At 42.4% G+C, this 11834-nt stretch overlaps 1 protein-coding gene across 2 annotated transcripts; it reads right to left on the bottom strand.

Moving 5' to 3' along the window:
• Positions 1 to 527: 527 nt before the first annotated feature.
• NKIRAS1 (NFKB inhibitor interacting Ras like 1) lies at positions 528 to 10851 on the bottom strand. 2 transcript variants are annotated; one of them, XM_083186345.1, is made up of 5 exons: positions 10765 to 10851; positions 6018 to 6127; positions 4860 to 5101; positions 1100 to 1313; positions 528 to 720 (listed from the first exon to the last, which is right to left on the bottom strand). In XM_083186345.1, the coding sequence occupies exons 2-5, from the start codon at positions 6109 to 6111 to the stop codon at positions 659 to 661; spliced, it is 612 nt and encodes a 203-aa protein (XP_083042471.1). In that variant the 5' UTR covers positions 6112 to 6127; positions 10765 to 10851; the 3' UTR covers positions 528 to 658. The 2 variants fall into 2 exon arrangements, with proteins under 2 accessions (XP_083042471.1, XP_083042472.1); XM_083186346.1 differs by lacking the exon at positions 10765 to 10851 and adding an exon at positions 9871 to 9891.
• Positions 10852 to 11834: the final 983 nt, after the last annotated feature.

The following is an 11834-nucleotide window of genomic DNA, read 5'->3' as shown; positions in this document are numbered from 1 at the left end:
TCCACCTGCAGTGCACATGGTTTTTCCCATTTTTCAAACAAATGCGTACTGCGATCAGATCTGAATAAAAGGCCCTAGTGTGAGGCGAGGAGGAGAAAGCACGGGAAAAGCCCAGCCTTCTATAGGCGTTCCCACAAAAAAAATGCTGGGCGACCTGCAGGCGATTGGTGAGCGACCAGCAAATAATTTTTTTTTTCCTTCCTAAATCCGCATGTTTAAGTGCACACATCCGCTCTCATGCAGATACAGGGATTCCCTCAGTGTGCCATGGTGGGGTTTACTCACTCTGCTAGACAGCGAATATAAGCTGCATAGCGAGAGGGTCTGAAGCAGGCCCTAAGTTACTACACTACATAGCTCTGACTAATAGTATAATTGTTAGTTCAAAACCATTACTATCAGTAAAGTATCTGTCTCCAGTGAGAAACAGGTCACAATATTTGTTTAAATGAAATCATAATGTAAATAAATGGTGCAATGTACCAATATTTCTTATATGCCCATCAGTCACTGACAATGGACACAAATTACAAAGTGAAAACTTTATTCACAGTTGGTAAATAATTACACATTAAAGCAGATGATTGGAAAGAAAAGCATACGATACATCATTTAAAATAGGCACCATTGGCTGATGCAGTCCAGGGGTGTGGTCCAATCAGTGGGAGAGGTCACGTGGAAACCAGCAGGATAAACACCACAACCAGCAGCAGAACCATACTGTGAAAAGAAGGAATAATCTCTCTTGTAGGGAGCAGTTTGAGAGTCTTATTGAGCACAAAGATCTTTCTACTGAATTCCCCCCCCCCTCCTCCTCCTCCTCCTCCTCCTCCTCCTTATTCCTCCTTTGCAGAGCAGTGAAGCTCCACACCATATACAGTTATTGCCAGATAAAATACCATGCAAAAGAAAAAAGGGGAAAAAACTCTAGGTCAAACTGGCACATGAGGCACAAAGGTCAATACAAGTCAGTAAACACCAGTTCAGCACAGTAATTAATGCAGGTCAGAATGCCAGCTTGGATAATGTTTTTTTTCTGATCTACCGGAGATATACAACCTTCTGTGTTAATAGCTGTCAGTAGATGGGGTCCCCTTACTTTTTCTCCCAGGCAAGGGGAAGGAGGATTTGCTTTGGAGATGATTGAGTTTGCTAGCCAGCACTGTGAATGGCTCGATCAAGGTCTTCCGATCTGTAACAGACACCTCCCACAGTTTTACTCTTTCATTTCTTGCCCAGTGCAGCGCCATTTCTTCATCCACTTGTCTGTACTCTGCCACATCCACTTTATTCCCCAAAACAACAGTCACTACCTACACATACACAAAAAAATAGTTATTATAAGCCTTGAAGCACAAAATGAGCCACCTAATTTTACATGTTTTTGAATTTTTCTGTGACGCTGTGGGTTATGTAACTGGTCTTCCCAAGAACAGAATCTCGCCACTGCAATCCATTTTAAATGCTGCTGCTAGGCTGATCTTCCTAGCAAGACGCTCATCGTCTGTTGATCCGCTCTGCCAATCCCTGCGTTGGTTGCCTGTATTTTACCTTATTCAATATAAAACACTTCTACTCACATGTAAAGCTATTGACCATACTGCACCAGCATATATCTCTTTACTTATCACAAAATATCTCCCATCTCCACCACTCCGCTCTGCGTCTCTTCTGCACTTATCACTAGCTCCCATTCACTATTACAGGACTTTCATCGGGCTGCTCCCATCCTATGGAATGCCCTTCTATGCATAATAAGACTCTCCACTAGCCTGCAAACCTTCAAGCGTTCCCTGAAAACTCACCTCTTCAGGCAAGCCTATCATATTTAAGTTCTACACGCATAACCCTCTGAGGCACTTGTGTATTATATAGCTTCCCTTCTGGACTTGTAACTTGGTGGGACTGCTATGCTATTACTGGTGCCTGTCCTTGTGTTTCCCTCCTATGTCCCTATACATTGTAAGCTTGCAGCAGGGCCCTCTAACCTACAAGTCTGTCTGCTGTTACCCAGTTTGTTTTATCACTGTCTACAATTGTAAAGGGCAACAGAATCTGCTGCGCTATATAAGACACTGTAAATAAATAAATAAACCAATATCTCTGAAAGTTGTAAATCTCAGCAGCCAGATGACTTGCTTTTTTTTGTCACAACTGCAACTGGTTGTAATTACTACACATTTGTTCCTTTGAGTCAGCAGCTCTCAACTACTATAAGTTTTTCCTGGGTGAGTTATACCCCTTTCAGACAGCCTCCAAAATCCTAGGTTTTTGCACATGAACGCAAATCATACAAAACGGTGACATGACATATACTAACAAAGATCTTTTGAACTCTTGAAGTCCTATAAAATCATATGGTTTTGCATGAATATTGTGACAAATAAAAATGATAATAAACCACAAGTATATGCAAATAAAGAGCTTCTGTTGAAGTCAATATTAATCACTAACAAAATTATAATTTGGTCACGTCCTCCTATATATGTGAAAGCTTGCATTTAAACAGCAAATTATCATTATATATCTATTTGCAGACCATAACAGAACTAGAGGGCTCACATCAAACTGTGACAAATAAAGCGATACAATTTACCAAGGAGCCTTTGAACTCATGAAGCCCCATGAATCTGTCTCCTTCTGCAACAGTTATAAAACAACTGTAACAGTTTATTTGCAACATTGTGACATAGAAAGAGCATTCCAAGCCACAAGTGCATGAAAATATAAAGTCTCTACTGAACCCTACACAAATACATATTGATTGTGGAATTGGATAATAATTCTTTATTCTACTTAAATTACTTTTTCTCTAGAGAGGTGTATGCTTGTATTAAACAAGTAAACCATCACAAAAAGAAGCAACACAAGACACACACAGCCCAATACATATAATACTTATTTGAATAGAAGTTTGAATATTTCACGTAATATATTTCTATTGAAAACATATATTTTTATTGGAAAATAATAAAAGGTATACTTTAATCATTTTCTTTCAACAAAGAAAATTTTCTTAAGATAATTTCTTAATAAATTATTTTCTTAGCGCGCCAACAAATAGACAATCCTTCTTTCTCTTCTTAATTGTACTCAAATTTCAGTCCTGCTAAAACATTCCTGGTTAATTACACACAGGGGGGGGGGGGGGGGGGGGGGGAAGATATATTGCTCAGCAATATATTGCTAGCAATATATTACTGAGCCATATAGTGCTCAGTGTCCCCTTTTCATCAGCGACCAGAGATGATGAAAGGGAACCTCTGAGGTAATTAGCTGGTAGCAGGAGCAAGCTCATGACAGACAGGCTGATTGCGGTTGGCGCTGACCCTCCCTTAATTCAGCTGGGCATGCCTGTGTTTTCTCTGACACTCCCTGAAAACAGCAGGTTACCACCCCTAACCCTGCCTATTTTCAAAACCTCAAAATGCACCCTGCCCTTTTTGTGTGTGGCACTGTGCCCCTTTACACTGCCCCCCATCATGCTGACATGCCTCTGAGAACTTTCAGTGTATGCCATCATGTGTAATGGGCATTATGATGTGTGGTATAATTTGTAAGAGGCATTAGAGTGTGTGCCATAATGTGTAATTGTCATTACGACAGAATATGTAATGGGCAATGTTTAATAGGCGTAATAGGCGTAATCCTAGTGCAGTGTGCAATTTTTTTAATTTTTTTAGGGTTTTTTTTGTTTCAATTGTAAATTTCATATATAAAATGTGCCTGTACCGATTGAAAAAAAAAAAAAAGTCCCCTTCCTGGTGGTCAGCACCCTGCCCTCAAAAAATTCTAGAGTGAACACTACTAACGCTACCTTTCTGACAGTCAACCTCTGACCAAAATCTTAATTCTACAACATGCCATTACTTTATATGGAATTGTGGAGTTTCAGCTACAGCTTGCAAAGTAATTTAATTGTTCATAGCCTTGTCCCTTTGCACAATGAATGTGACATCACAAAATGTTTGCCACATTTGGTGTGGCCTGCACACAAACACATTTTAGATTAAATGGAACTACTGCAATCCAGGACTCATCACCTTGAAGTCATTCACACTTCAGTCGGAGCCAGGAAGTACAACCCTGGTTAACCCTTTCACACCAAGCCAGGTCACTGGAAACAATTGGGTTCTCAGCTCAGTGTGAGAGGAGTATAAAAGATTACCAAATCAAAACCATTCATTATATAGAATACAGTAATAAAAGAAACCTCTATTTTTGTTTGTTGTTGTTGCAGGTCCTGCCTAAAGGTGCCCATACACTAACTAGGGCAGGGGTTCCCAAAGTTTTTGAACATCAGAAATGTTTTTGCGGCACCCCTAGACTAAAGGCTTCTCATTGAGAAAGCCAGAAACAAATGTTAAGTTAAATAAATTGTGTTTATACAGTATGTCATCCTTAGGATCAGTTATGTGGTAATGGACAGGATTCAGTTCTGTTTGTCCACAATTTGACTATTATTATAGACATAAAAAACTTGAATTGGTTCTGGACCACCAACCCAGGGCACCCCTGCAAGTCCACCAAGGCACCACAGGGTGCCACGGCACACAGTTTGGGAACCACTGCACTAGGGCAATTCCATGGCGATTTGGTCACTTTTCATCCGTTTCTGGTGAGAAATCGGATAACAAGGAAAAAAAAAATCTCATGAGTTTGACACAAGGCCCGCTGGGTCCTGTGTCCATCGCATCAGAGCCTGAAGATTGTACCTGCTGCATCATTGATTTATCGTGCCAACAAGCCTTTCGGCAAGCTTGGCTGGGATTGGAGAAGTTGCCTTAGTGTATGGCCACCTATACTGTCACATACATAACACATAAAAACCTATACAGTGAACACTGTCCATACTGTACCTCTTTCTTATCCCTAAACCGGTCCACATCTTTTTTCAGCTGCTCAACCCTTCTAAAGGATTCCAGGCTGTCCACGCTGTAGACCAGAATGAAGCCATCAGCAAAGGAGAAGTAGTGTTTTGGCAGCTCTGTGCCTGGGTGAAGTCCCTGTGTGTCATAAAGGCGTAGCTGCTCCATAACCCCACGCTCTGTTTCCACTGAAGCAATATATACATCCTCCAATGTGTCGCTATGTTCTTGGCCTGCCAAGAGCAAAAAAAAAAAAAAAATATCTTTTCTTTTATTGCATTCATTGAATGAGTAAAACAGATGTTTCCTCCTTCCCACTGATTATAGTGTAGCTGCTAAGATAGATAGATAGATAGATAGATAGATAGATAGATAGATAGATAGATAGATAGATAGATAGATAGATAGGGTCCTCATATGAACAGTGGGCTAAAATGTAACCCTCTGTAGAACCATCCAAGCCAAAGCAGCGCAAAATATGGGATAAGGTCATAGGGTCACCAGCATGATGGTCGACAAGCAGGAAGGTCGATAAGGTTTTTTTTTTTAACTGTTTTTTTTTAGCCAAAATGTGCCGACAGGCGGTATTTCATGCCCTACCATCCACTAGGGCTGAGGTAGGCAACTCCAGTCCTCGAGAGCTACCAACAGTTAATGCTTTCCAGGTCTCCTCACAGAATCACAAGTGAAGTAATTAGCGCCACCTGTGGATCTTTAAAAATGAGTTAGCGAATAATGAGTGCACCTGTGCAGCAGCTAGGTTGTCTGGAAAATATGAATTGATGGTAGCTCTCGAGGACTGGAGTTGGCTTCCACTGCACTAGGGCAATTGACATTCCGGCAAAAAAAAAAAACCCAAAAAACACACGTCAACTTTGTCAATGTCGACCTTACCCATGTCAACCCAAAGTCATGTCGACCATAATGCTGGTGACCTAGTGATCCATACCCCAAAAGATAATGCACAGTTCTCGTATTAAACAGAGCGTTATTCAACAGTAGTATCTGTGCAGAAGTCCGCTCCCTTTTACTTCAACCAACATGTCCGCCAATTTTGCACCCTAGATTGCCATGCTAAACATGCGAGTCACAGAATTCATAGGGAATGTCCCTATGTCAGACATTTTTGCCAGCAACAAAACAACTCACCAGCAATATGGTTTCCATATAGCACTTGTTCCAATATAGCTGTTTTTCCAACTGCAGCCTGTCCACAAATCACTACTCTGCTTCCCTTTCCCATCGTGTATCAGGAAAGCCTGCAAATAAAACCATAGGTTAAATCATTTCATTATTTTTTTTGCAGTTTGTGAAATATTTGCTTCCATGAACAATCTTTTAAATCTAGTAAGAAAGATGATCACCCTTTATTGCGGTGGTTCCCAATCAAGATGTGAATGGTCATAAAGAGATCAATGTCTACCACAGGGACAGGCTTAAGTGAAGAAGAAACTGTTCTGCTCAGTCACAAGAGACCAGCATCTGCGCTGTGAATGTCACAGCAGAGTCCACAGAGCTGAACTGCTCACCTGTCACCAATTGAGATTTCTTGGCTAAAAAAGTAAAATATTCAAGTATTCCCAAAAGATAGTTATGTCTTCCACTGACCTCTGGTGGTCCCACTGATATAGTCATTCTCAGATGTCCACTACAGATTCCATTATAATAAGCCTTTTACCTATACAAAATATTTCCAAATCCATAACACCCCTTCCTATACCAAACATTATGGAAAATCTTCCAATATACAGTATGGCTTGTGTAATGGTTAGCATTACTGCCTCACAGCACAGCAATCATGGGTTCGAGTCCCACCATGGCCCTAACTGTGTAGAGTTTGTATATTCTCCCCATGCTTGCATGGATTTCCTTTTCACACGTGACATTATGAACTCTGCACATGATTATGGGGGCCGCATTGTTAAGGCCCCCATACACTAGTCCAACTTGTCCTAAGGACAAGTCTAACCAGTTTGCCCTTGAGAGCACCCCGGCAGCTCCCTGGGAGGCTTGCTTACGATTTGGCACATGCCAAATTACATGCAATAAATCGCATGCAATTTATTGCATGTATATCCCCGGGGAGCTGGCAGCGGCAGGGGGCTGTCAGCAGGGTCCGTGCACCGCTGAGTGGGCAGAGGTGTCCTTGTGGTGCGAGGCAGCCAGCGGGATCCCTGTGGCTGCTGGGAACTGAGTAGCAGTATTTGCCGCACGGGAAGCGGTGCTGAATTTGAAAATATCAAAAATGTTCAAATTCAGCAGCGATTCCCACCACATGGCAAATAGCACTACAAGCTCCCAGCTGCCACTGCCCAGATCCCTGCTGCCGGGACGCTGCTGCTGCACAGAGCGGTGAAGCACAGCTGGCACACACCTACTGGTGTATGCAAAATCATCCCAAATTGAAGTGAATGGGCACCTTTAAAGTGAAACGATACAGAGTGAAGCGCTTGCACATTACTGGCTGTAAAGCCAGACGCAGGCCGGCCATGTTTGAGGTCGCAGTGGCTGCCTGTATCATCACACACGACCGCAGCCCTCCCCTGAATAGATCGGACAGGCCTGTTGTCCTGACCATTCCCCCAAAACAGTCACCGCCGTCCCCAGTCAGCACCGAAACTACTATCTCCTGTGGATGCAGTTTAATGGACAAGACATGTTAATTCAGTGTATACACAGTCACAAACACTCTTTCCCTCCACTTTGCGTAGTCTGTGTAGCTCCTCCCCTCAGTTCCATTTAGTCCCGCCCCCTTTCCAGACACTCTGGGAGGATTTGGGGGCAGGCGCTTCTAGCTGCCAGCACGGCTGTCTGTCAGACTGTATGATAGGTGCAGCAGCAGGATGCAGAGATGAGAGATCACCTCTCCTGTTCAGCGCCTCCCTGAACGGTAGACTATGGGTGACTGATTTTAACGCATGTACAGATGCTTGGTGCAAGCAGGCATGGTGAACTGCATGTGAGTCAATCAGAATAAGGTCCTATGTGGGTGTGCCAGCAGACACCTAGATACGGCCCTGGTATTCAATCCCTTAAGAATGATTTCTGTTTCTGAAATCACAATACAGTGCACTTTCCAAAATGCACTAAATGCATAGAATACAGATAAATAGATATATGCAGTCCATCTCACAACTGCCATGAACAGGGATGGATGGGTGGATGGATGGATACAGGGAGGGATGGATGGATGGATACAGGGAGGGATGGATGGATACAGGGAGGGATGGATGGATGGATGGATGGATAATTTATTCACATGATGTGCAGCTAAAATGTATAGGGAAATATAAGGTACTTGTTTCCTAGCACGGCGACCATTTTTTTCATTCTATGCCATCGTATCACATGGCATATAGCCGCATTTTTTATTGTATAAGCTCCCTAATGGGTGCTTACAATGTTAAATGCACCCCCACTATCAACGCGAACCCGAAGCGTGGCGAGCGCATCGAGCCCGCGAGGGGCGGTGTTACGCCTCCTCCGACCTTTTCATACCCCCACTATCCACGTCGGCGGTGTGTGTCGCGAGCGCAGCGAGCCAGAAGCATGGCGAGCGCAGCGCGCCCCACCAGCAGACGCGTTTTAATTTACATGTATTCCGCGTCCGCTTGACACACTTCTGGCTCGCCACGTTATATAGAATCAACTCCACGCCGACGTGGATATTGGGGGTATGAAAAGGTCGGAGGACACGTACCGCTGCGCTCGCCATGCTTTGGGTTGGCATGGATAGTGGGGGGGGGGGGGGGGGGCATTTAACATTGTAAGGACCCATCTGGGTGGTTGTACAATAAAAAAATTGTATACCATCACATTGTATGGCATACAATGCCATACAATTTTTTATTGTACAACATCGCATCGCATCCCATATTTAGTCTTATGGTATACAATGCGATAGGCGCCGTGCTAGGAAACAAGTACCAATATAATAATTAACCCTGTATGCGGATAGCTCCTAATCATTTATGAGATGATATATCTTACTTGATTGTCTTATGGTGCGTACACATGGGGGCGATTATTGCTAATATCGCTGGAAATACTGTCGCTGAGCGACCATATTGCCCGCGATGGGAGTGTGCACCGGCGATAAATCACCGGGTGCGCGCTCCCGTTTTTCCCCCCCGTAGTGATCGCTGGTCGCAGGAACATGTTCCTGCGACCAGCTGATTTCCACTGCCAGGCTACCCCGGCAGTTTCTTTTTCATAAGCGACCATCTCTGGTCGCTGATGCAAATGGAATCACCGGGTGCGCGCTCCCGTTTTTCCCCCCCGTAGTGATCGCTGGTCGCAGGAACATGCTCCTGCGACCAGCTGATTTCCACTGCCAGGCTACCCCGGCAGTTTCTTTTTCATAAGCGACCATCTCTGGTCGCTGATGCAAATGGAATACTGAGCGATATATCGTTGACCGAAATATCGCTCGGCGATATATCGCTGCCGTGTGTACGCACCATTATATTGGTAGATGCAGTTTGTTGGCAGGTGGGTAATTAGGAAAACAAGTGACCTCACTGTAAACACATCCTCTGGACAAACATATGTCATTTTTACATGTGGGTACAAAAGTAAAAAAAAAAATCATATACAGTATTCCACATTTAATTATAAACATATTATATGCTGAGCTTCTTCCAGATAACACAACCCCCCCCCCCCCTCCTCCCCCCCACCAACACACACACACACATATATATAGTATATCACCATTTTTATGTTCATGCACAATATAGATCGGTATAGCATCACTACATCTTCTTTTCATTACATTATAGCTGTGGCTATACATGTTCATAACGGACCTAGAATTATATGTTTGGGATTTCACAGATATATGCCAGCACACCAAAGAATACCACTTCTGATTAGTCTTCTAAGGCTGAGCTGATAAATATGGGAAAAGCAATAAATACTGCCCTCAATATATTACAATATGAATTGTTTCATTTAAGAAAAAGCTTGTGCTTTTATAAAACAAGATGCACAATTGTCATACCCTCCAACATGACCCATTCCATTAGGTACAAAATGAACTGTTTCTGGACCTCTTTCTTAATTGATAATTGCAGTCACATGTGTTAAACTAGTTCAGTGATGATAATGGTGCCCTAGCAAAGGTGAAGGCAATCCTAAATTAAGGAAGCAGTCCAGAAGCAGGGCATTTTGTACCTAATGGAATGGCTCATGTTGGAGGGTATGAATTGTTATTTCTTAATAACACATTCATGCCAGGGTTGCCTACCTGACCCTCTCCATGCGGGAGAAAATGCTCTGTTCCTGGACTTACCTGGTAATGTAGGATTGCCATCACCTGTGGTGAAACACCTTTCTTGTCAATTACCTAACTCCCACAGGTGTGGCAATCCTACATTACCAGGGAAGGCCAGGAACAGAGCATTTTCTCCCTCATGGAGAGGGTCAGGTAGGCAAGTATGATTCATGCACTCATATTGAACCAGAAAAAAAAAAGTTTAAAAATATTAGATCACACATTAAGAGTCGGACCCTGCTCATGTCGAAGAAATAATAATAATGATAAAAGCGCAGACATTTTATATATATAAAAAAAATTAACCCTAGCCATTCATCACTCCTATTAAAAATAACCCAAATAAATGCAACTTGCACCTTCCACGAATGCTATTTTTCATTCATCTATAGCCCTCTGAGACTAGATTTCTATATATAATGAGGAACTATGATTAAAAGGCACATTTAACAAAAATTACATCTGCCCTATTAGGGAACATGTTAATTTAAGACCATTTTAAACGTGACACATTTTGATTTGTGTTTGTGGCAGGTGCACCAGAACTAGTGAGGCAGGATGATCCTCCCTCCCACGCAATTCATTTTTCAGAACATAGTTTGCGTCAGAGTGTGGACTTACCTTTTCTAATATACCTAAAACCTGTGTTAGAACGCTACAGCCATTATCTTTGCTCTGCTTGTTAACCCCACCCAACATTAATCAGGCCTTAATTGGCTGCCCGTGTTTAAAGGCCCATACACACTAGAAGATTTATCTTTCCAATCTGGCTGGTTGGAATGAAAATTTGGGAATTTTTGGGAACAAATTACAATCAACCGTTTGCTCCTAAATGATGGAAAATCGATGGAAAATGGACAAAAGCAGTCATCTGCATAAAGACCCATAAACACTAGAAGATACTGGCATCAACCAAACTGCTACTGAACGATATTGATGGCAAAATCTTCCAGTGTGTATGCCTATTATCTTTAATAATAATACATACATACATATATACATACACACATATATGTATTACAGACTCTTAAGGTGCATACACAGATTTTCTGTCTGATCTATCTGGTGGGAACAAAAACCTGGAAATGTATGGGAGCGACTGACACTCAAAAAATGTTTTCCAAACACTTGAAAACAGATAGTGATCAGTCAGACAAATTGTTTTAATCATTCTGATATAACAAATGTATCAAAGCATATATTTTTCTTCTGTTTTCCTGCATTTGGGTGGAAATTTTTGGATTGTCATATGTTCTTATACATTTCCAGATTTTTGTTACCACCAGATAGATCAGACAGAAAATCTGTACGTGTGTACGCACCTTAACACACTGATATCTGGACTGGAGCCTTCAGAGATGAGGGAAGATGCCCCAGCAATAGTAAAAACTCACTGATGCTAGGTCTGGGCAGCGGCACTCGTCATTTTTAGCCCCCGCCGCGGTTGATTGCTGTGATTCGTGAGTAGGGGATAGGTGGATGTTACTATTAGCTCTGCCCCCTCACCAGGGCCAGATTAAGGCTGGTGGGGGCCCTGGGCCACAAATGTGTGGGGGCCCCCACAATTAAAAAATGTGGTTGATACTTGTAAAAAAAAAAAAAAACCCTTTAACCCTTTGAGTACCAAGTGAATTTGGCAAAATACTTGTCAAAATTACCAAGCAAACATTTTTATTCATCATAATGACCTG

Source organism: Crinia signifera, chromosome 5 (assembly GCF_055691185.1).
Source record: "Crinia signifera chromosome 5, ASM5569118v1, whole genome shotgun sequence".
Lineage (NCBI taxonomy): Eukaryota > Metazoa > Chordata > Amphibia > Anura > Myobatrachidae > Crinia > Crinia signifera.
This window is presented reverse-complemented; position numbering and strand designations above follow the sequence as displayed.